Source organism: Rutilus rutilus, assembly GCF_951802725.1.
Source record: "Rutilus rutilus genome assembly, chromosome: 19".
NCBI classification, from domain to species: Eukaryota; Metazoa; Chordata; class Actinopteri; order Cypriniformes; family Leuciscidae; genus Rutilus; species Rutilus rutilus.
Window position 1 is genome coordinate 4,704,486 of NC_140232.1, and position 25,800 is coordinate 4,730,285.

Genomic DNA, 25,800 nt, shown 5'->3' on the forward strand with positions numbered 1-25,800 from the left:
ATTAATAATACAGTAAATATAATGAACCACCCAGAACACAGCACATATTTTCTTCCGACGATATAAAAACGCATGTAACTCCATGTAGTTGAATGATTATTAATGTGCTGCTCTGTCATATTGAATGAAGCGGTGTGTCATGTCTGATGCAGTCTGTGTGTTTTCACTCTTGCAGAGGAATATTCTTCGTGACGAAGGGCACGTTTGGGCAGCTGACGTGCGAGTGGCAGTATCTCTTCGATGAGTTCACTAAAGCGCCCATGATCGTGGAGGGCAGGAGACTGCGGATAGAAGCTAAGGTACATCATCATACACACACAACACACAGTTTGATTCATGTGTATTTACTTTATTTACTTCATGATTGTCACTGGTCTTATTGTGCACGTTATTTTAGAGTATGCACCAACTATAATAACAAACATTACCATCTCATATTAAGTCTAAGTAGTTAACTTGTATTACTTTTCTTTTCTGATGATGTAAGGAAGTCCGCGTAGGCGGGGCATTAAACGACTTTAAAGCATTAAAGTCCCCCTGTAGTCAATCATTTTATCCCTTAAAACTCATCTTTCAGCACCAAAATTACATATTTACATGTTTTCCTCAAAAACATCTTTTTTTTTGTCATGCCTTAAAATATCTTGAATGTAACTCGACACCCTCGCCTCATTTAGTATACGTGGTTCTATGAATATGCAAATGAGCCCCACCTCCACTCACTCACTCAGCTCAGAGATCCACTGGTTGACGATCACACGTTGATCTGATTGGTTACAAGGTAGTTTGTGACGTCAGAAACACCAGCGATTTCAAAGTGTGTTTTTGAGACTGTCTTTGGTTCACTGCAGTTTTAAGGAGAAAATACTCAGCAATGGTGTCGACTTATGAATTTGCACATGGTTTGTCTTAAAGCACATTAAAAACACCACATAGACACATAAACAACATTAAAAGCTGGATTTACTCCACAGGGGGACTTTAAAATTAAAAGCATTAACCAATAAAATCAGAGCCTGAGTTGTTTGATGCAATTAAAGCTGCAGTCGGCAAGATTTTTTTGATCATATTCACTGAATCCGACACTATGCTCCGACAGAACGACATAAATCAGCCGGTTTTAGAAAACCCCCCGCGCTTCTACCTCCACCTGGAGCCTGTTATTTGTTTTACAATAATCCACCGCTCCTGGTTCTTCTGGTCCAATCAGCATAGGGCTGTGTGAGATCTGACTGTCAATCACAGGTCGTGCACACGCCACAGATCCCCCCTCCCCCGCGTACGTTACAATATCACACGCACACGCCTGAAGTTCGCAGGTGTGTTGGATTGTACGAAGCGTGACGGCGGAGAGAAAATCTACTAACAAGCTTCCAATTCCTCGGTTATTGCTATCTATGGGTAGATTAGCCAGGGCAGCCTACCTCCGAGTCCATGGTGTTGGTCGATTCTGAAGACACGGACGCGTTCACACACAATCTGGAGCACACACCGACGAGCACGAACCCGATGGGAGGGGCATGAGAGTTGTAAACATTCAACATTTTGGCTTAGTCCCCTCAATCTGCCAGACTTGCCGACTGCAGCTTTAAATATCTCCTGAACAAGGATTCATTTTGTTAGGATGGAAACCTCATTTATCTTGTTCTGTTTTTCACAGGAGAGAGTCAAGTCAGTGTTTCATGCCAAAGAGTTTGGGAAGATCATCAATTTCAAAACCCCAGAACTAGCAAAGGTAGAGTTGCACATTTTTGCTCTCGAAGTTAAAGAACCTAAATAATGTCTATGAGTGTTCAAGCAGAGACTGGATGAAAACCTCATTAATGCACAGAAGGGGGTGATGCTGATAGAGTCGGCCCAGACTGAGGGAAAATACATTTAGTGTGAGCATCACTTATTAGGGTTGCGAAAATCATTGTTGGAAACTTTCCATGGGAATTAACTGGAATATATGGGAATAAACTGGAAATGTGCAAAATTGCTGGTTAGCCTATAACAGAAAATGTAAATGTAGATAGAAAACATCTTGCAACATAATCTTGGTTAAAACAACATGCTTTAATGCAAATTCGGTTGGGTTAGGGTTATGCACACAGCACACTACTCACTGCAGGGCTATTGAGGCCACACCCCTAAATCTGATGTCATTTCACATGTTCAGTGGGACTTTTATTTCTTAAAAAAAAAAAAAAAAAAATAGGGGATCATAGAGAATATGTTTATTTTATTCAACATTCATGCTTTTTTGTTGTTCAATGATAGAATCAAACTCACAAACAAGTCCAATTTTTTTTTTTTTTTTTTTTTACATTTTGCATTAATTTGCATGCTTGACCAAATAAATTGTTTAGATTTGTTTGTATATGATACAATTTCCCTAAATTACCAATTAATTCCCTTCGATTCTCATGTTAGTCCCATGGAGTTTCCAGCATGGAATATTTCCAAAATTCCCCAGCTTGACTTCCCACGGAACGTTTCCAATGCAATATCCGCTCCTTTGCAACCCTAATCGCTTTTCACCACTCACAATCATAAACGGGGTCCTCACGGGTCCTTGCAAACTCTAAAACTGAGTTTCATCACATTTAAGGTCATAAAAATGGTATATCAGATGTCTTATTGATCATTTTAAGAGATTTTCAATTTTGGGAACTGAATCAAGGAATTGCAATGATTTCATAACCCTCTGGTGCTGTTCACGTGGCCATCAAAAATGACCAACAATTTTCAGTGAAAGTATATTTCTACATTTCAGCTTAAATAATGTTTTTATTTTATTTAATATAATGTATTTTTATGTTATTTTATGATACTTAATTATATTTTAGCAGTAGTTATAGTCCATTCTTTCACTTTTTTGAGCAAAAAATTCAAGATTATGTCAGTTTAAGTTTGTTCTCTTTTTAAAGACGACACTTGGCAGATTATACTGAAGTGAAATTTTTTTATATATATAGTTATAGTTTATTTATTATGAAAAATGCACAAAAATACTATTTTCGATTTTTTTTTTTTTTATGAAATATATATTTTCCAAAACATGTTTTACTGTAAAACTGTGAGAAAATCAAAGCCTAAAAGCATACATCTAAACAAGCTGTGTTCCAAATTTGAGGTCGATATCTTTCAGTGAGATTATGTTTGGCCGCAGTACCGCACGCTTCCACTAGAGGAAATTCGCCTCACATTCATTTCCAAAGCACGAAGAGTCCAAGAGTGACTACTTTTTTCAGGACCATTTAACCTTTTCGATTCATGTTCATTATTTGTGTGTGTGCGTGTGTGTGTGCCTGTGCGTGCGTTCACACACAGCAAGTGCCAAAACCTTTAACAAGTTGTGTGTACCATCCTAAAGAAGTAAAAAATTCCAATAACAGAACAAAACGTAACAATTCTTTGGCGCTGCACGTTCAAAGTCAATACTGTACATTTATGCCAAGCGATTGCTTATGATCTACTGTTGATGAATTATAAAAATGTTTACTTTAGGGTGTTTGTATTGTAAGATGCTTTAGAAGATTGTAAGAGTGCATATTTTATCTACATATATAGACTTTTCAAAATAAAAGTCCCAGAGTATTTCAAGCTTGTTTAAAATTAAAAGTCCCCCATGGTTATTTTGGTAATACAGTAAAAAAATAAAAAAATAATCTGTTTATTGTCTTTCAACAGAACATGAATCTCTATTAACCCCCCGCAAAATTAACCGAATCTAATAGGAGTATTCTATTAATATGAACTAATATTAAGAAAAATGTGTACATGTTTATTTTTGCAATGTTTAGGGGAAACCCGAGACATTTAGAACAAGCTGAAGATTAAGCATATATTCTGATTTTTAAACTCGACCGGATCAAAAAAACCCGGCAGCTACACAGGGGTCAAAGGGCTGTATTCGTTTCCACAAACGTTTTGTTTTGCCACATGATTTTTGTGCATCCATGCCTCAGTGTTAACGCTGTGTTTCCGTCGTCCTCAGTGGGTTCTCTCCAGGCTGGAAGATGCCAGGGAAAGTCTGGCGAAGTGACCAGTTAAAGCTGCTGTGTGCCTTTACGCTGCTTTTGCAGTGTGCCATACCCACAATGCAACGGTCATCCACCGAACACGGTAATGACTGTTAGACTTAGGATTGCATAACATAGTATTTTTCAGTCCTCACCCGCTGTCAGAGCTCAGTCTGTCCAATCCCTAATTTGCAAAACTCATTTCCATATGATGTCCTTTACAATGTGCCTCGACACGCAGTTCAGCGCCTCGAACCACGTGCAAGTCTGACGTCTCTCACACTAAGTTAAGGTGTTGTTTTATAAATGTATTAATAAAGACCAATACACTGTATGTACATTAATTGTCTTTACATGTGGCGTTTAAACAGAAGTGTATGAAAATGGTAATCTCTTACTGTATGTACAGGAGAGCAGGGATGTTTTTAATGTGTGGCTTTGCATGAAATGTTATTTTTAATTGATTCTACAGCTTGTCTCGGTTCTCAACAGTGAAAACTCGATGGCTTTTTTCTTGTGTCTGTAACATAACACAAATATGCAACCTTTAATATTGATCTGTGGTCCATTTACTTAATGAATGTTGAATGATCTGACATTAAAGTCGACATTTATTGACCTTTTGGGTGACCTGTAAACCAATGGGCAAGTAGCGGTTCAGTCACTGTTTCAGGCTGCCTTTCTAAAATCAGGCCAATAGTTAATGCAAATATAATAACGGTTACAGCAATAAAATCAAACCGTGGCAAGCTGATTTCTGGGACAAAATGTGCATCTTTTGCACACTTTCATTCTGCATTGTTATCATGCATATTTAGTTTCAGTTGGACATGCATGAAGTTGAGAATTGTGAACGCCATATCATGTTGACTTTAAAGGCATGACATTTTATTTTCTTGTCATTTTTAATTGATTATGCACATGTAATAAATGTATTTAGAATTTTGACTTTTTTATTGGAATTCATTGAGTAACAACATATGGCTGTATATATCCTTGTTTAATAAATATTATCAAAGCAGATTAAGACATTACAGTTTAAAGGCACTTCAGGTATTCGTTACAGCTCGAGCCTGCTTTCAGCCGCTAGTAAACGAACCGAGGTAAAATAAAGAATCGACTATGACGGAGTTCTGTGTTTTATGGAATATGCATGTTAAGGATGAGAAATATCATCAACCAATGTAAAATCTGACACCAAGTAAATGCTTGTAAATGATTTTTTTACAAATAATAAAATAAAACCATTTTCATTTCTACGAATGACCAATCATGATTCAGGCTTGTGTTGTAAAAGAACTACATAAGGCAACTTCAGAGCATGTGCGCGTTAAAAAAGAAAGAAAAACTAGAATAAGTTTTTACATTAACGTAAACTTTCCCCTCTACTGTGGCTTTAAAAGCTCTTATACAAGTAGTTTGCAAGACTTTGATCTATTTTACATCGCATCCTTTGTAAACTCTACTTGCATGAAGAACACAACGCAGCATCTGTTGTCGACGTAACCTATCCATCTATTACTCGACCTAAAGAAGGCTGATTCTCGTAGTGGTGCTCCTCCTCCTCTACGTCCTCAGAACAGTGTTAAGATAAAGTGAGCGCTAACTCTAGTGTGCGTCTTAAACCAGGTTGAACTCTTTGAGATTGTGTCTCAGGATGGTGTCTTTGACCGCGGCGAAGATCAGCCGGATGTTCTCCGTGTCCGTGGCGCAGGTGAAGTGAGAGTAGATGGTTTTGTCTTTGTCTTCGTTCTCCTCCTGGTACATCTTGAGGATGAATTCCTGCGCTGACTTTGGATCATTTTTGGGGCCTGAAAAACAGAAGTAATCTGTGGGTCGATGATGTCATGCTTGGCTTTTGGTCATTTCCATTTATGTATAAATTCATTAAAAATGCAATGACTTGAATACGAATTTTCTGTGATGAGCATGTTTTTATTTCTGAATTAAAATTGATTTGTATATTTTTTGGCGTCAACGTTGAAAATATCAGGGTGATTAAAGGCCTGAAACTCTTCAAATTATATTATCATATTATATTTATTATATTAAAATATATTAAAAACATTTTCAAAAGATAAAAAAGAAAAAATAAATTTTAAGAACTATATATAGAATTTTATATATAAAAAACTCTTCACTGGGTTCCTGAAACTTCAAATTCTATTATTATATTATATTATATTAAAATATCTTAAAAACATTTTCAAAAGATAAAAAACAAAAAAATACATTTTAAGAGCATTTTAAGATATATATATATATAGTTTGAGGTTAGTTCAGGCTGTAAAATATTATGAGGCACAACTTTGTTGAAACTTGATATTTATGACTGAATCATTTATGATATTTATGAAAAATTCATGGTTACACCACTTAAAAAAAGGTATAAAAATGTTCTAAACCATATGAAATCATCATGAGACATGTTTTAAACTAGTTTTATGGACACCTTCATATGAAATTGATCCATACATAAATAATATTGCAGTTTATCTTTAACAAGATATCTGATTGGACATGATTCATTATTCCTGTCATAAGAGCGATCACATGATGAGGCACCAGGGCTGCGTCCCAAATCACACACTTCCCTACAAAAGAAGTATGTCTGAATTCACAGGTCTCATAAAAGAGCAGGTGAAAAGTATCTACTACTTCTGGTGAGATAAGTGTGTATATGATGGACACGTTACTATCCCATGAGGCCACAGGAGAGGATTTATGAATGGCAGTGAAGCGCTGGTAGGTCACATGATAATGTCAACATTCATACGATACAGAACATACTTTTTTAGCGCTCACAAAGTAAGTGCTTAAAATAAGTGCTACAGTATGAGATCTTGGGTACGAAAGCCCTCGTCTCACATGTGCACTGCTATCAGTGACTCACCTGTGAATTCTGGGAAGTATGTGGCCAGGTGAGAGTGAACGATCTTCTCCTTCAGGATGTCTGTCTTATTAAGGAAGAGAATCACAGACGACTGCTGGAACCAGGGATAAGTGATGATGGTTTTAAACAAAGCTTTACTCTCCTCCATGCGGTTCTGGGACACAGAAAACAGATCCAGTCAGCTGACGTCAGACAGAACAGAGAGAACAGTGAACCTCAGCGGGAACCTGACCTCGTTGTCACATTCGGCGAGGACCTGATCGTACTCGCTCAGCGCCACCAGGAAGATGATGGAGGTGACGTTCTCAAAGCAGTGGATCCACTTCCTGCGCTCTGACCTCTGACCCCCGACATCCACCATCCTGATGAGGTCAGCAGCAGCAATGAGCATTTGAGCAAAGAAACATGACATGGATAAAGCTGTTCCGTTATTACACAAATATGCAATGCAAACCAGAAGGCCATGGTCTCCCTTTCATCGGTTATATATTATAAATATTTGAAAACATTAAAATGTCAGTTTAAATAGCAATAGATTCTATAAACACTATGCAAAAATAGCAGTGTTTTCTTCGCAATAAGTGTAACGAGTAGTTAGATGCTATTGTTATTGATGTGTTGTTGCTCAGGAAACGGTATGCAATAATACCATAGAGTGTATATGATTATATTCATTAAAATTATTAAATGGATGCCGCCTAATTGGGACAATAAAGCCCTCCCTAACCCTAACCGATAAACACTTTATTATTAAACCCACGTTAGACACTTTATTTCCATTGGTTTATATGTGATGGGAAAAGGGAGTAGAGCGAGTTCGGCAAAAGGCGGATTTGAACTCAGGTCTATTTGCATCCAAATTTTCTTCCATGTGCCTTAAAGCAACACCGGAGCACTTTTCCTCTTCGGTCCCCCTACAGGTTGGAAGCGGAATTGTCCATTACCGCTGTCGTAAATAATTTAGCCTTCCGCAGCCTACCGTCGCACGCACGCTATTTGTTTATCCAGCACCGGCTTTGGAAATAACGATGTCCACAGACAACGTAGAGTATGTTGCATGATTTTATGAAAGTATGATGTATTGCGACATCAGAAATGGCTATTTTTTATATAGGCTCCATCTATCGGCTATAGTAACGCTTGCCGTAAAGCAAGTCAAATTTGTAGTTTCTTATGTCTCATTCGAACTACAGATCCGCTACCTGATCTGGCAAACTTGCATAGTGCGGTTATAGCCGATAGAGGGTCAAAGCGAAGGCAGAAGTGCCGTTCACCCTGTTACGAGTTGATGATTTTAAGGTACAAAATAATTTTTGGTGTTGCTTTAATCCTACAGTATTGCTGCTGTACACAATCTAGTGTCTTCTGGCGTCAATCAGACGTCAGTGGGCGGAGTCAGTGTAAATAACCTCTGCCAATGAGGCCTATTTGCACTTAATTGAAATCATGTGGTGCGATCAGGCAAATCATAAAACTGGAAATGCTTTTCCCAGTGGAATAATGCATTGAGTCGTCTAGTTTAAGGGCACATTTACACGACAAATGTACTAAAAACGGAAATGTTTTTCCTTCGTGTTTTTCGCGTACAGACGACAACTTTGTCGAAACAATCCCCGTTAACAAGGATCCTCAAAAACGAGTAAAAACACTGTATTCTGCTGCCAGGCCAGTAGTTGGCGATGTCACTTTGTAAAGAAACACTACAATGTTCAGTCTATAGGTGCGTACTAGTGTTTCTTTACAAAGTGACCGTAAACATTTTGAAGTGCAAACAATCCTTAGATCCACATACCTTATTATACAACAAATCCAAAAACTATATTCCTAAAACCCATTGGCTACAAACCGATCACAAATTACACACTAAAGGCCAGATTTACTCACAGCTTGCTCCAGCACAAACCCTCCGTTGGCGGTAAAAACTACCGTCAGGATACCGCCCAAAGAAAAAACAAGTTTTAAAGGGGTGGTTGATTATGATTTCACTTTTCTAACTTTAGTTAGTGTGTAATGTTGCTGTTTGAGCATAAACAACATCTGCAAAGTTACGACGCTCAAAGTTCAAAGCAAAGGGAGAAATTTGCTTTTAAAGAAATCGCTTTTTAAGGACTACAACAAACGGCTGGTAGGGACTACACGAGCTTCTTCACGGGTTAGTGACATCACTAACCCAAAAAATTAACATAAACCCCGCCCCCGGGAACGCTGCCATGTAAAGATTATCATATTATATACAGCATATTCTGTATATGCTAATCAGTGACTAGAAGATAACTACACATAAGCTACATAAATTCATCAACTAGCCATTCAGAAATGTCCTGTTGCTTCTACATGTTGTCACTTCTTCTTGAGTCTCTCCATCCAGTTTAAACATAAAAGGCTAAAAGTTGTTGAAATTTTCTGTGAGGTAAAATGACACAAGCTGTTGAAGCTCCGCCCCCTGTGCCAGGAGCAGCAGCTCATTTGCATTTAAAGGGACAGGCACAAAAACAGTGCGTTTTTGCTCACCCTCAAAAAGTGACAACTTTAACATGCTATATAAAAATATCTTGAGCTAAAACTTCACATACACACTCTGGGGACATCAGAGACTTATTTTACATCTTGTGAAAAGGGCATTATACCACCCCTTTAAACCAGTCGATCATGTGCAGAACTTTCCACTCCCATCTGCGCTTTTATTGGATTGCGCTCTCCCTGTTTAATAAATCTTGCCCTGAGTGTTGTGGATTTTGATCAAGATGGATGTACAGCAGAAGTGCTGATGCATGACTAAACACTGATGTGGTATATTAAGACTGTTACCTGAAGATGACGTTCTCCAGGTCGAAGGGATACTCGATGATTCCTGTGGTGGGAACCCTGACTCTCAGAATATCCTGCTCTGTGGGAACATACGCAGCATCTGAAATCCGATCCAGATCACTCAGGTAGCTGTTATGGGAAACGGGAAAAAAAACAAATACTGTGGTCAAGTCATGGCCAGAGCTGATGAAAGTGGCACACAGGGGGTTTTACATCACAATACCACACACACACACACACACACACACACACACACACACACACACACACACACACACACACACACACACACACACACACACACACACATTCTGGATGTTTAGAGAAATGCAGGTGATTCGATTAAACTCACTTCTAATACTCTAATAACTCTAATACTCTTAGTGCTAAGTACCCTTAGGAGTAGTGTAGGCCTACTTCACATCTTAAAAGTATATTTTTAAACAAACTGTACTTGCAGAAAATATAATATTGCTGAAATAAAAGGCCACTTAAGCGTACTTTCATGACTATGTTTAACACACTTAAAGCTACACTGTGTAGGATTTTCTCCCATCTAGCAGTGAAATTGTTTATGACTACCAACTGAATATTACTTTCTAGCCCCTCCCATTCCGAGGGCGTTTTAACTCCTACGGTGGCCGTATTATTTCAAATCTGCCGGCAGTCGCGAGTAATCTCCCCCTCGCATTCGTCACGGTGCCACTGAGTGTAAAAACGCGAAAGGCGAAGCTTGAATTTCCAGGTATGTCCCTCTTTGGCTAATGTATTTTCAAGATGGAGGCGCAACATGACTGCCGCCATTCGAGCGACTCGCTTACGAGAATACTTGATTAGTTGGTACAAGTAATTACACATTAATGAGTACATATTTTTTGCAAATAATCAACTTAAAAAATGACACAGTGTAGCTTTAAGTAGACTTAAAAAGTGCACGTTGAAATAAGGTCAAATTAAAAGTTTTTCCTTAAAGTTATCATTATGTTTTAATAATATTTTGCAGTGATTTACAGAAGTACGCTTATTCTGATGTGTTGACTAACAAACTAAAGCACGTGATTATAATTTTAACTGTATAACTAGTTATTTGATATTCCATTGAAAGTGAATATATTTTAAATGCACTGAATTGTTAAACTGTACTTAAAATGTAACTTCATTTTTTACCAGTGTGTAATAAATATATTTTAATACATGACACAAAAGTTTCAATAGAAATGCCATTAAAGTATATTTTAGTTTAGCATAAATGCTTGTCAGTACACTAAACATTTAAAGTACTTAAGTAAACCTCCTAAGTTCAACTAAGTGCATTTTATATAAATGTAAATTTTAATACATTTCAATTAATTGCAAATAGCACGTAATTAATTGCCAGAAAACATTACATTCAGTTCACAGTTAAAATATATTCTTTTCCAAGTATATTATTTCCATAATAAGCATTATTTCTAAATGTCTGCAGAGCTCCCAGTAACACTTATGACCAAGTAACAAACGTATGTCGAAAACACAGAGATTACAGTTTTAATTGGTTCACAATTACAAGACTGACTATTTGGCAGAGTCAGTCAGCTGGTACTCTCGACGGCGGTCGTAGCATTCCTGAATCCCAGAGTCATTCCATAGACTACGGATGGCGCTCACTTGGTTCTCATCCAAACTCATGATCTTATCCACCTCGATATCATTCACCAATGTAGCATGAGCCTGTAGAGACAAGCACAGCCAATCAGGATTCACCACCAACTCCCAGGGGACCAATGAGAGTGTGCGGTCAAGAAACCCAATGCAGAAAACAGCCAATTAATGAGAGTTCAAGAGGAGCAGAGCATGTAAACAGGTGAATATAAAAAGCATGATAGTGAAGTTAAACAAAACTCCAATTCGTTATTAAATACGCAATGACCAAAATTAATTCCTGATGTTTCTAAGCCTCCTTCAAACAAGATAAATACACTGAGAAGCAAAAATTGCATTAGATAATAGATAGAAACATATATTTTGTCTTGTTTCATTAGCAGATTTTTAGGGGTCCTGGCAGCGAAGAGTGTGAGCATTATATTTCAGATTTAAAAACTGCAAACCAAATAGATTTGGCAGGATGGTGTCCGATCCGACCCACGTGCACAAATCCGTTCAACACTAGGTGGCGCAATAATAAGTACATTTATATTTTAGTGGTTATCCATGTTCAGTTTTCTAGAAAGAAAAAATACAATTGTGTCATAATTTACTCAACCACATGCAATTCCAAATTGCATTCTAAATCATTGTTCCATGGAACACAAAATAAAATATTTTGAACAAACAGTGTTTGTCTAGACAATGAAAGTCAATGGGGTCCAAAACAACATTGGCCTCTGTTGACTATCTTTTTTTTTTTCACAGAAGAAAGAAAGTCATACAGTTTTAGAGAAACATGAGGGTGAGTAAATGATTACTGATAAATAAATGTTCATTTTTGGGTGAACTATCCCTTTAAAGTCCCCCTGTGGTGAAAATCCAGCTTTTAATGTTGTTTATATATGGTGTTTTTAATATGCTTTAAGACAAAGCATGTGTAAATTCATAAGTCGACACCATTGCTGAGTATTTTCTCCTTAAAACTGCAGTGAACCAAAGACAGTCTCAGAAACACGCTTTGAAATCGCTGGTGTTTCTGACGTCACAAACTACCTTGTAACCAATCAGATCAACGTGTGATCGTCAGCGAGTGGATCTCTGAGCTGAGTGAGTGAGTGGAGGCGGGGCTCATTTGCATATTCATAGAACCGCGCATACTAAATGAAGCAAGGGTGTCGAGTTACAGTCAAGCTGTTTTAAGGCATGAAGAATTTTTTTTCAAAGATTTTTTTTTAAATATGTCATTCTGGTGATCAAAGATGAGTTTTAAGGGATAAATGTATAGCCTACAGGGGGACTTTAACACTTGGGATGTGTCGACATCAGCACGCCAAAAACTGATCAAGAAAGCTTAAAATTGATCTCCACTCTTCAGATGTGTGTGTGTGTGGTCCAGTACCTGGTTCTCTGGTTTAGCATAAGCGATCTTGAGCATGTCCATCGCTCTGACCATGGACTGCATGGCGCTGATCACGTTCTGGTGGACGAGTTTAATGAAGCCCTTCTTATCGTCATCAGTATAACCCGAGCCATGAATGATCCTCATCTGTTTAATGAACGTACTCTTGCCACTCTCACCTGTGCCTACAAAAGAGAAACGGCAAATCAATCCTTTTGTTTCTAAACTAAAAAATACAACTGTATTACCATGTTTTTGGACAAACTACCATGGTAAAATGCCACGTAAATGTATATATCAAAGTACCATTGTACATTTTTGTAAGAGTGAAGGTCTTTCTGTTCTACAAACTATAATTAGTCATACAAAAAGTTTCAAAAAGTTTATACTGGCTGAAAGAAAATAAGTACTTTTATTTGGCAAGGACAAATTAGATTGAAAAAGTTTTTGTAACTTTAACAATGTTACAAAAGCTGTTTTCAACAGTGATAATAATCATAAATATTTCTTGATCATCAAATCATCATATCAGAATGATTTCTGAAGGATCATGTGACACTGAAGACTGGAGTAATGATGCTGAAAACATAGATTTGATCACAGAAATAAATTACATTTCACAATATATTCACATAGAAAACAGCTATTTTAAATTGTTATAATATTTTATAATATTACTGTTTTTACTGTATTTTTGATCAAATAAATGCAGCTTTGGTGAGCAGAAGAGACTTCTGTCAAAAAACTGACCTCAAACTTATGAACGGAATATAAAAATGTGGGCCATTTTGAAATTATGTCCATCAGTTAATAACTAATATCAGTATCAATAATCCAGAAACCACAAATTATAATAGACCATTATAATAATGAAACTTCAATGCATTCTTTCATAAATGAACAACTATAATGACTTTGCTTTTGTGGCTTTGATTAATAACCCAAATGGTTGGATTGAATCTGGCCGCTTCTCATTTGCTTATTTTCCCTCAGAGATGAACAAAAGGTAAATCTGTTTAGTGTTTGGCTACTGTAGCGACAGGACTGAGATGATTATGTTCGACAGACTGAACGTGTGTCTTGCCAGAGCTGTGTTTATATTCTCCAGCTGCTGTGTCTTTGCTCAGGACAGCTGTAAGATGGAAATCTGAGGATCGTTTCAAATACTGTAATGTCACAGTGAGGAGAGGGGAATATATATGTGCAGCCCGGGTTATTATCGTTAACTAAAACTTAAACAAAAAAACGTAAAATAAAATGACTCATTTTATTTCAGCTAGTTGCAAAGGCAGCATTTCTCATTTTCATTTAGTACTAAAATGACTAAAACTAAATAAACTGGACATATTTTTGAGAAACGGCAAAGACAAACAACAAAATTATTAAAACTTTAACTAAGATTAAAGTGAAAACAGAATTTTTTAATATTAACAAAAACAAATAGTATATCAGTGATAATGCATGATAAACTAATTCTAAACTCCCAATCAGCCAGACACAGCAACACTGGCTCAACCAATGGTGTGAGCTGGGGGCGTGGCCGTTTGTGTTTCCAACCAATGGTGTGAGCTGGGGGCGTGGCCATTTGTTTTTCCAACCAATGGTGTGAGTTAGGGGCGTGGCCATTTGTTTTTCCAACCAATGGTGTGAGTTGGGGGCATGGCAATGTGTCTTTCCAACCAATGGTGTGAGTTGGGGGCGTGGCCATTTGTTTTTCCAACCAATGGAAGATGGGGGGGGTGTTCTGCAAGTCTGTTTGGTGAAATTACAGTCTATATTTAAAAAAGGACCTATTATGTCTTGATTTCGTGTTTAGGGTTTACTAGAATACTTGAATGTTGAACATATTTGACATTATTGCAGCACCTCTTTTCCCAGGCTGCGTTTAAGTTGCCATCTTCCCTCTATCTCGTTCATTTGGATGTACTTTATTGCTTTCCAGCGCCCACTACTGGCGAAACCCTTGAAATGTGTGCACTAAGCCCTTGATTACGTGGGATCCGCTATGGAGCTGATTTATTATTTACCTTATTAATTTGATTTATGCACCATTTTATAGGCCTGTGTGTATGCTTGAGCTGTCTGAGAAAATATAAAACAATTGCAACGAAAATAATAACAACACAATAAACTATAACTGTGTAAAACAGTCAGGTTGTGGTAGCTAGTACAAGTATTAAGCGGTTAAATGTCAAAATAACTCAACAATATCATACACTAGAGTTGTGTGGGTGCGATCTGTTGTGACATCACAATCATGGTGCACTGTGGTCTATGGATCTAAGTGTACACATATTGATTAGACTCGCTCTCTCTGTCAAATTTAAGGGATCGAGGGTCAGTCCAAATAACCATCCCTCGCCAACTTGACGAAGTTGAACGCACTTCCAAATGGTGATGTATGTCTAAAAGTGGAGTTAAAAACAGTCTCAGTCTGTCAGTAACGCTCTGTTTAGTTATTGTCTCCATGAAGCCCCTCCTTCTGAAAAGCACACTGTGCTCTGATTGGTTGGCTGGATCCGTGTGTTGTGATTGGTCGAACGCTTCGAGTGTGTTTGGGAAATGTCCCGCCCCTTACCATAACCACCAGTTTAACACACTACTAACTCACTCAACCAGGCCCCGCCCCTTTATTCTGCGTATTAATTATTTAAATGAGGAATATGGTGGCGTGTTCGTTCCCGGAAGAAACTCAAGACTACAATGGAGGCGTTTCAGGGAGTTCAGAAACAGTGACACTGATATAGAGAAGAACTGGAACTTTGCAGAGCTTTTTCATGCTCAAACAGCAACATTACACACTAAAGAAAGATGAACATGGAAAAAAGCATAACAGGTCGTCTTTAAATTAACAAATGCAAAATGGTTAAAAATCCTCTCTCTCAGTTCAAAACGTCAAACATGAAATGAAAGTGTATATTTTATGGCAAGTAATAATGAACAAATTGCTGTCAGACAGAAAAGACAGAGGGGTGATAGATGGAGACGGAGAAGAGGACAAAGATTTGGGGTGTATGTGTTTCAGAGAGTTTTGTTTAAAGTGTCGTGTGGCAGAATATCTGTCTTGCCCTCGGCCAATAAACAATCCCTGAGTGCACTGAGAGTCTCCGCACTAAAGCCATTCTTCAAACCTCACTACACACTCACTTACTAATAATATTAGATTTTTGAGAGCTGCGGCATTATGGTTTGACTATAGAAAGACTCAAGATATACAGTGTATGTATAATCCCAGGTCAGATTTAGGCTAAACTGAGACTTCTCAGGGTGATTTACTGACCTGAAAGACACAGACACTCTCTAGGTAATGCCTTATAGCCGCACACTTCTTCAACATGCTTTAATGCGTTCTGCGGTCTGATAATGAGGCGTGATAAGTAAATGAATAAGAACAAGGAGTGTTTTCTGCTCGCTGGCGCCTGATGTTTGACACTTTTACAGCTGTCTGAGAGAAGTTCACTTCTGGACGGTGAAGGTTTGTGTTACTTCTGCAGTGTAATGAGTATATCAATCAGACAGTACTTCCATGCATTACATAACGCTCAGTAATCATTCAGAGTTCATATTTCTTGCAGTTTTACCAGCTTCAACGATGATCCCAAGTTTTTTAGAGCAAAAATACATCTTGAATTATTTACTTACCAGACATTTAACAGAAACTTATGGCCGAAAAACGAATACAATTTTAAATAAAATCTAAATCTAAAAATAAAATCTAAATATTAACAAAAACTATAATGGTATATCAATGATAATGCATGATAAACAATGCATGATAAACTCCCAACCAGCCAGACACAGCAACACTGGCTCAACCAGTGGTGTGAGTTGGGGGCGTGGCTATTTGTTTTTCCGACCAATGGAAGATGGGGGTGTGTTCTGCAAGTTGGTTTGGTGGAATCACAAAGTAATTTAGTATATCAATAATAATGCATACTTATTCTAGCTTCACGCATGTTAAAATGAAGCTCGATTTTAATGTGCATCCTAAAGCGAGTTAAAACCGTACTTGCCGATCGATACGGTAAAAATTACATTTATCATTTTAAATGACAATAACATCAAAGAAATTCAAACGTTCTGCAACTGAAGAAAAGCTCTTATACTATTATGTATTTTCCTGAATTTTGCATTTAGCAATAAAGCAAGATTTTGTTTTCCATTAAGCAAATCTACGATAGATTACGATACGATTCTTAATGAAATAGTATAAATTTGTCCGGCAAAAAGTTAATTTTGGGTCCTGCTTTAAAATTTGACATGAAAATATGCCGTTCTCCATTCAACCATTCTCCACTTTGCATGAATTAGCATCTTGAGAAAGTCGTAGCGACATTGTGATGCTTTACACAAATGAAAATGAGCAGATTTGGATGATTTCACTTCGATCCCAAGAGTCCTGAGGTTTATCGGCTTTATAATGATGTTCAGTGGAAGAGGGCAGAAATGCATTTCACCAGGAAGTCTATAGGAGGTTTACAAAGATTATGTTTTTAAAACCTTGATTGTAATAATAATGAGTAAACAGTCACAGAGTGACTCGTGTCAAAAGTCATGTTGTTCACTTTCACATGTAGAAATGACATAAAATAATTATCAATATAAACGGGTCAACAGTTTGAAATAGATTTACTTTTTTTTATTTTAAAGGCTACATTTATTTGATCAAAAATTGTGATCAATTTTCTGACAGTTTTTTGCTGCGTTATATTTTTGTAGAAACCATGATAAAAGTTTGGGGCAAGTAAGATACAAAAAGAAAGAAATGAAAGCTTGTATTTAACAAGGATGCAACAAACTGATGCATAAAACCTTAAAATTCTACCATAAAATTTCTATATCAAATAAATGCTGTTCTTTTGAACTTTCTATTCATCAAAGAATCCTGAAAAAATGTATCACGGTTTCCACAAAAACAATAAGCATTGATACACTGATAATAATAAGAACCGTTATGAGTAATTGAGTACCAATAATAATAAGTAATAGCTGAGCAGCCAATCAAGAATGATTTCTGAAGGGTCATGTGACACTGAAGACTGGAGTAATGATTTGATCACAGGAATAAATGACATCACAGAGAAAACTGTTATTTTAAATTGCAATAATATTACTCAATATTACTGTTTTTACTGTATTTTTAATCAAATAAACACAGCCTTGTTTAATCTTAATTATTCCAAACATACACTATTAAATCTACTTTTTTATTTCCAAACTATCATTTTTTTTGTAGTATCTGTTGTGTTTATATTACTGTACTGTCATTCCTCAAAGAACAAAGTCTTTCTAATAAAATATGGGTAAAGCTTTACAATAAGGTTCACTAGTTAACTATATTAATTAGAACTAATAATGAACTCAACTTATGCAGCATTTATTAATCTTTGTTTATGTTAATTTCAACATTTACTGATACTTTATTAAAATCTTGTTAATGCACTGTGAACTAACATGAACAAACAATGAACAGCTTTATTTTTTTATTAGCTAACATTAACAAAGATGAACAAATACAGTAACAAATGTATTGCTCATGGTTAGTTCATGTTAGTTAATACATAATGTTAACTAATGAACCTTATTGTAAAGTGTTACCAAAATATGTTTATAAAGAACTGAATTGTATTGTACTGGTCACACCTAAAAGTACTTGAGTTTTTGTACACAACACACACGCACATGACAGCACAATGCAAATGTTTTGTTTTACATATTATAAAACGCATGCATACAATTGACTCATGTTTGGCATGTAAAGAAAACTCCCTAAAGAAAAAGCGAGTGTGTTGGTGTTGTGTACGTGAGCTTTACGCCGGGTCTGTCTCCAGGGCCGAGCTCTTCATGTGGTCAGTGTAATAATGAATCTACCGGGAGACAGACTCACTTCACACACTCTGCACAGGTGTGTGTCAATGAGCCGCTGTTACAATTATAAATGGCATGCTTGACAAAAGCACAACAGCCATTTCTCCGTGCGATAGTGACTCTGGAAATGAGTTTGTTCTGTTGAGGAAAGTTTATTTAGAGTTCACTGCACTTCTGCTTTGCATGCTTTTGCATAGCGAGACCAGAGACAGTGTCAGTGCGGCCAGGAACTGCTGTGTAAAACGGTGTCGCATCAGCTAAACACACACACACATCTCTTCCTATAAATATAGACAGGAACAGACCCCCCCAAAACACCAAACCATGTGTCATTAGCAAATAAATTAGGCTATAGCTCTTTTGAGACATTTTTGCTCAATTATTGACTTTTAATGTGGGTTTCGCAGTCACTTTGGTTAGCATGTCCTTGTGCAAAAGAAGTACATATTAGCATACTTAAGTGCAAACTGAACCTAATGTTTTCTGAGACTTAATTGAATGTTATTTGCAATTAAATGACAACGTATTATAGTTTAAATTCATATTAAACACAATTAGTTGAACTCAAGAGTTATTTGACCCATTTAAGCATTACAGCTGCATATGTAATTTCATAATTACTACTAGTGTCTTTGAAATATGGTTAAAGTGTACTGCCGAATGTACTGCCAAGCAACTAAACTAAAGTATATTTAATGTCATTTCTATTGAAACTTGTATGTCATGCATTTGTAATTACACATTTGTAATGAAGTTGCCGTTTAGCTCGTTTAAAATATATTAACTTTCAATGTATTATTAAATATCACAAAATTTAAAATTGAATAGCACTTTCTTTAAAGCACAGCAAAAGATTATGAATTACAATGTACTTTGAAGTATACATTTTAATGTGACATTAAAGTGCCTTTTTAAACGCGTACTTAAGTGTGCTCTCGGAACTAAACTTGGAACTTACTGTGTGAACACACACACACACACACACACACACACACATGGACATGATTCGAAAAAAAATAACCAAAATTGTTCATAATCAAAAATGAGCTCATTAGAAACATAGATTAGAAACTAATGGAAGGCGATTTTCCTCTAGTGGAAGCGTTCGGTACTGGGGCTAAACATATTCTCACTGAAAGCTCATTTTTTGAAATATCGACCTCAAATTTGGATTGGAACACAACTTGTTAAGATTTATGGCTTTGATTTTCTCACAGTTTTAGAGTAAAACGTTTTTTGAAAAATATTTCATATAAAAATGTAATGCATAACAATAAATGTAAAAGTTCACTTTTTAAGTTCACTTTTTGAAACTTCAGCAATAATCTGCCAAGTGTCTTCTTTAAAAAGAGACCAAACGTAAATATGTGCTCCAAAACATTCAAGATTTAAGACAGTTAAAGATAGAAATTCATTTTCAGGTCCATGCTCAAAAAGTGTAAACTACTGCAAAAATATTATTTAGCGCCATAAAATCCCCTAAAAATACAAATTAATATTAATAATAAATATTAATATTAAATAAAAAACATTATCGAACAAATATATTGTAGCCTACAATCATTTAATTAAACAAAAAGAGAGAAATCGTTGATTTTTGACCGCACGCGAGCAGAACCAGAGGGTTATGCGCACTTCCTTTACACAAATCTGCCGTCGCGTTCACACAGGTGTCCTGACAAAGTAATATATATCTGTATATCTATTAGTAATGCGTCTTTTTCTAATCTTTTTCACACTGTTCTACGATCTTGCACGTGTCGCTCACCCAGCAGCAGCAGCTTGAGTTCTCTCCGGGAGTCTTTCTTGTCTTTCCTCAGTTGTTTGTCGATCTCCTGGTTTATCCTCTGCCTCTCCTTCTCGTCCGCAGACATGCAGCATCCAGCCATGATTCTCTCTCTCTCTCTCTCTCTCGATGATCTTCAGCACACTATAGTACAGCTTTAGTTAGATGTAGGCTATTTTCTTCTCCTTTGCTCCACACCACAGTCTGAGAGTTCATGAATGGGCTCCTCCTTTAAAAGTCCACTGAACATAATCTCCAGTTGTGTAGCAGAACTTGTGCCTGGGTGTCCAGAAGTGCAGAAGTGCTCCTCTTCTGTATCAGTCCTGATGAAGGAATGGCAGAGCTGGGCAGACACGCACGCGACAGCTACATGAACGCGCTCTGTGGAGCGTGCGCGCGCACTGACTCTTCTCCTGCGCGTGACAGTGATGATGATGATGATGATGATGATGGGCATCTGCTGTCACTCACACCTGGCCTCCACCCTTCACCTGAACCAAAAAAAAAAAAAAAAACACACACACACACAAAAAAAAAAACCCTTCACCTGCACCAATAGGGAAGTAGGATGCCACCGTACTTTCCAGGTAATATCTTCAAATAGCCTACAGAATGAATAAGTAATTAAGTAAATAAATAAATAAATACGTTTTTCACCGTTTCATTATGATGTTTGGTGCATAAGAATCATATTAAAAGATTTAAAGAATATATATATAAGATTAACTTTATTAGCCTATATTTAGTGCTGTCAAATCGATTAATCGCAATTATCTAAAATAAATATACAAATATTTTTTTAATTAAATAAATATTCAAATATATTTCGAAATGTAATTCATTCCTATGATCAAAGCTGAATTTTAGACACGCACGCACGCGCGCACACACGCGCGCGCACGCGCACACACACAGCACTCAATTATATTATCTTATATTATATTATATTATTATAATGTTTAAAAAGACTCATGCTCACTAGGTCTGTATTTATGTGATAAAAAACAAAGCAAAAATATGAATGTAGTTAAAAACATTTTTTTTATATCATAACAATTTAAAATATATTTCAAAGTGTAATTTATTCCTGTGATCAAAGCTGGATTTTCAGCATCATTACTCCAGTCTTCAGCGTCACATGATCCTTCACAAATCATTCTGATATGATGATTTGATGCTCAAAAAACATGTATGATTATTATCAGCAAAAACTGGTTTAATAAAACAAACATTATTAATAATTGCATATACCAATAATAATTGAGCACCAAATCAAAATGTTAGAATGATTTCTGAAGGATCATGTGATCAGAAATCATTTTTGCGTTATCATACATAATTTCAAACCATTGTTTGGCTCAACAAAAATTGAAATTATTAAATATTTTGCTATACAGTCATCTTTAGTTTGCAGCTCAAGGATGACAAAGCATATTTACTGTAAAGCTTTTGACATTGAAACATCTCTGTAAAGCTGCTCTGATGTGTTATGAAAAGCGATAAACAAAAAAATAAATGACAAGCACATTTAATAGAGCTGTGACAACTGATGTCAGCAAACACCTGACGCTTATGTTCTGAGAGCCTTTTAGTTACTATTCTCCTTCATTATATAGTTGACTATGAATATGATACCAGTATATTGTGTGCACTTGATATCCAGCAGCTAAAGAAATCAATTAAATAAGGTATAACATCATAAATGAACAAAGTGAATTACTGGAGTGTACATTTAAAGTCACATTGATTTGATATTGTATAGATATAGAAAACTTTTTTAGCATTTTTAATAGCATAACTCTTCTAATGTCAGAGGACAAGTGAACAGAATCACGAGAATTCATTTGTTTGGTCCCAATGCTGAATTTACCTCTCTGTATTGTTGCTTTCGTATCTAGAATGGAGTCCAATATCTTTTTACTTATTTATTATTGTTTCACTCATGTATACTTTTCATTGATTTATGCCAGTAGAATCAGTTCAGTTTGCATTACTGAGAGACATAATCCAATAATAGGTTTTATGATGAAACCTAATTTCTGTTAGATTATATTTAATTGTAAACTGACCCAACTCTCATCCAACATATCTAATGTGAGTGTACTGTAAAGGACCCAGACCCAGGATCAGACAGGGAAGAACTGTCTCTGATTCTGAGATTATTATAATATTTCAAATAAAAAAAACTCCTCTTTTGCTTGGAGACACTAAAAGGTCAAACCATGGACACAATTAAGAGAGGCTAAAGATCTGGATTTAAGCAAAACTTTGTCCTTTTTTTTTTTTTTGCTGGCTGTATTCAAAATAAGCGAGGACAACATTTGCAACTACTTTCCAAGTAAAAGAGTCAGGAATACGACATCGTATTTCCATGTTTTAAAATCAACACATTCTCACCAAGATCATCAGTGGCCAACTTTCCACAGCACAAACTGACACACACACACCTTGACAGCAAACACACACATTCTCCACCTCCTTCTCTCCGCTTTCGGAAGCAGAACCCGGCAAGCAATAGCCGTCATTTCACCGTCTAGTTTAACTAAAGACCCGATGTAGTCCGGCTATGAGGGACACACTTCTAGCCAAAATAACCTTGAATTTGGTTACATGTCGTTTTTGCCAAAATAACTTGCGAGCATGTATGATATTCCATCATGTAAGAAAAGTAAACAGTGATTAAGGTGTTTTTGTTTCATTTCTTCGCTTTGTTATCTAATTGATGACTAGTCTATTCTTGGGCTGTGTTTAGACGTCTATTACATTTAGCCTGGTTTTAGCCTAGACATCTGGGCTGTGTTTGGGCGGCTATTAAACGTCTTTTAAACGCAAAATTGCTCTCCAAACTCATCCGATCCCCACTCAAACATCCGATCCCCACTCATCTCCTTCAAGTCATTTCTTCCTCAGTTTTACCCGCACTCACTCATATGATCAACACCTCTCTTCACACTGATGCTTTTCCCACAGCGGTTAAGCAGGCTCGGGTAACCCCACTGCTTAAAGTCCCACTGTGGTGAAAATCCAGCTTTTTAATGTTGTTTATATGTCTATGTGGTGTGTTTAATATGCTTTAAGACAAACCATGTGCAAATTCATAAGTCGACACCATTGCTGAGTATTTTCTCCTTAAAACTGCAGTGAACCAAAGACAGTCTCAAAAACACGCTTTGAAATCGCTGGTGTTTCTGACGTCACAAACGACCTTGTAACCAATCAGATCAACGTGCCGGCGGGCTTTAGCATATCATTAACAGCGAACTAGCAGAGGAGTCTCGAGAGAAGCAGGTTATCCTGGTATATTTTTCTGTTTATATGATAAAAGTAGATTTAGCAATATAGCGGGTGTATGATGTATATTACAATGTTATGATGAATTATATGCCTTTGAGTTGTTTAAAGCGTTTCTGATGATTGTTAGAAGGCAGACTGAGATGGCGAACGGGAACATGGTTTGTGTAACATTAGCAACACATTATTAGCTGTTTTATAATAGTCAAGCAAAAGGCTAATCGTATTAATTACCGCTGTGCGATACCATTGTGCAGCGTTTACCTCAGTAAGTTGGCCGAGTGGATATGTGAGCTGGAGTGAGTGAGTGGAGGCGGGGCTAATTTGCATATTCATAGCTCCGCGTATACTAAATGAGGCAAGGGTGTCGAGTTACATTCAAGCTATTTTAAGGCATGAAGAATATTTTTTCACGGAAAAAAACTTTAAATATGTTATTTTGGTGATCAAAGATGAGTTTTAAGGGATACAATTATTTTGATGGGACTTACTCTAAATTACAGACTAGTATCCCTTCTTCCATTCATTGCTAAAACACTTGAACGAATCATGTTCGACCAAGTCTCTATACCTTTCTTACACAGAACAACCTCCTAGACAAGGTTTCAAAAGTGGACTCTCAACTGAGACTGCTCTCGGTCACTGAAGCTCTGAGACTGGCAAGAGCAGCTTCCAAGTCCTCAGTACTCGTCTTGTAATGCTCTTTTGGCAGGCCTTCCCGCATGTACTGTCAAACCTCTGCAACTGATCCAGCAAGAGTGTCTTTAACGAGCCGAAGAGACACACACGTCACTCCTTGCCTAATGCCTACAGAACAACCACTGGCTCTGCTCTCCTATCCCTAAACTCACTACATCAGACTCATATGCCCTCCAGAAGCTTGTGTTCTGCAAGTGAACGCCGTCATCTCAAAGAGGCACTAAATCTCTTTCTCGGACCCTCACCTGGACTGATCTCTGCTGGTGGATTGATTGACCTGCCCAACTCAATACGAGCTGCGGAGTCTTTAGCCATTTCCAAGAAACTGCTGAACACACATCAACACTTGACCCATTAACACATACTATTCTATATCTATTTATATAAAAAAAAAACTTGCTATATATGTATTAATGAGACTAGTCACAGCACTTGCATATTGTTGCCCTATTGTTGGTTTGATTGCTTCTATTGCTCTCCTCATCACTTTGGATAAAAGCATCAGCTAAATGATTAGATGTAAATGTATGATCTAAAACCATGAAAAAGTTTGTTTTTGTCGATCAAAAATCAAATGCTTTTAGTTGCTATTCCCTCAAGAAAGTCTTTCTAATAATTAAAAAAATTAAATAAAATTAAATATCGAATTATTTTAGGCTATACTATTCCCTGACTTTTAATTTTAAAGTCCCACTGAAGTGCCTTGAAACGCGCACCATTATTCAGTGTGTTGATGTAATTTCCACTGAAACAGGAAGACAGGGCGGGGCATATCGAACAGCTCCTCCCCTTTTTAAAAATAGCCAATAGCGTTTAGTTTATATCACAGCTCAGCCAGAGCCGTTGAGCTCGATAAAGCCGCAGTTTCCTCCTAAACTCTAACCGTTACTCCTCATGATCTCCCTCATATTGTTTTAAAATACAGTATTCTGTGCAGAACTCAAAAGGGTTCGATACGTTTTCTGGTCTGCAGCGACTCGATCATATGATCCGCTCTGTGTGTCGTGTCTCTGGACCGGAGCTGTGGCGGTTCGCGTGACACTAACGTGAAACCAGACTTCATTTGCCCCGATGGAAAGCAGATTTACACTGTCTGAATCATTCCCTATCCCCTATATAGTGAACTATGTGCAAGTCACCATGTAGAAAATAGCAATTGTGTGAACAAATGACGGATTTCAGCCGCAGCTTTAGTGTCTGTTTATAATGTAGGGGGCGGAGCTTCAGATTCTAGAGAGCATTTGATTGGACAGAAAGTCTGATGAGAAGCTGAAGTGCAAGAGTGATGTCATCAAAATCATTGATCCATATTGGCGGAAGTGAGAGACTGTATTTTTCAATGCTTATATCTTCTTTTTTTGGCATTGTTTTGGAGCACACTAGCTTATAGATAACAGTAAGGCTAACATACTCATAGTAAAAG

At 36.9% G+C, this 25,800-nt stretch overlaps 2 protein-coding genes across 3 annotated transcripts in view; one reads left to right on the top strand and one right to left on the bottom strand.

The window, feature by feature from the left end:
* vps13a (vacuolar protein sorting 13 homolog A) overlaps window positions 1–5,266 on the top strand; it is a 78,797-nt gene extending 73,531 nt beyond the window's left edge. For both annotated transcript variants that reach the window (XM_084389850.1, XM_084389851.1), the window contains 3 exons: window positions 176–299; window positions 1,661–1,735; window positions 3,983–5,266. In XM_084389850.1, coding sequence (XP_084245976.1) covers window positions 176–299; window positions 1,661–1,735; window positions 3,983–4,030 — 247 coding nt within the window. In that variant the 3' untranslated portion in view covers window positions 4,031–5,266. The remainder of the gene's footprint in view (window positions 1–175; window positions 300–1,660; window positions 1,736–3,982) is intronic.
* gna14a (guanine nucleotide binding protein (G protein), alpha 14a) lies at window positions 4,990–20,706 on the bottom strand. Its single transcript, XM_084389852.1, has 7 exons — window positions 20,370–20,706; window positions 12,734–12,918; window positions 11,264–11,418; window positions 9,709–9,837; window positions 7,133–7,262; window positions 6,901–7,054; window positions 4,990–5,818 (listed from the first exon to the last, which is right to left on the bottom strand). Exons 1-7 carry the CDS (start codon window positions 20,488–20,490, stop codon window positions 5,628–5,630), a joined length of 1,065 nt encoding a protein of 354 aa, XP_084245978.1. The 5' UTR covers window positions 20,491–20,706; the 3' UTR covers window positions 4,990–5,627.
* Window positions 20,707–25,800: the final 5,094 nt, after the last annotated feature.

Coding starts and splice junctions, on each gene's coding strand:
- gna14a (XM_084389852.1), bottom strand. CDS start 20,490: ATGGCTGGATGCTGCATGTCTGCGGACGAGAAGGAGAGGCAGAGGATA. Junction 7,263..9,708: donor CTGGAGAACGTCATCTTCAG/GTAACAGTCTTA, acceptor TGACCTCATCAG/GATGGTGGATGTCGGGGGTC. Junction 5,819..6,900: donor ATACTTCCCAGAATTCACAG/GTGAGTCACTGA, acceptor TCTGTTTTTCAG/GCCCCAAAAATGATCCAAAG.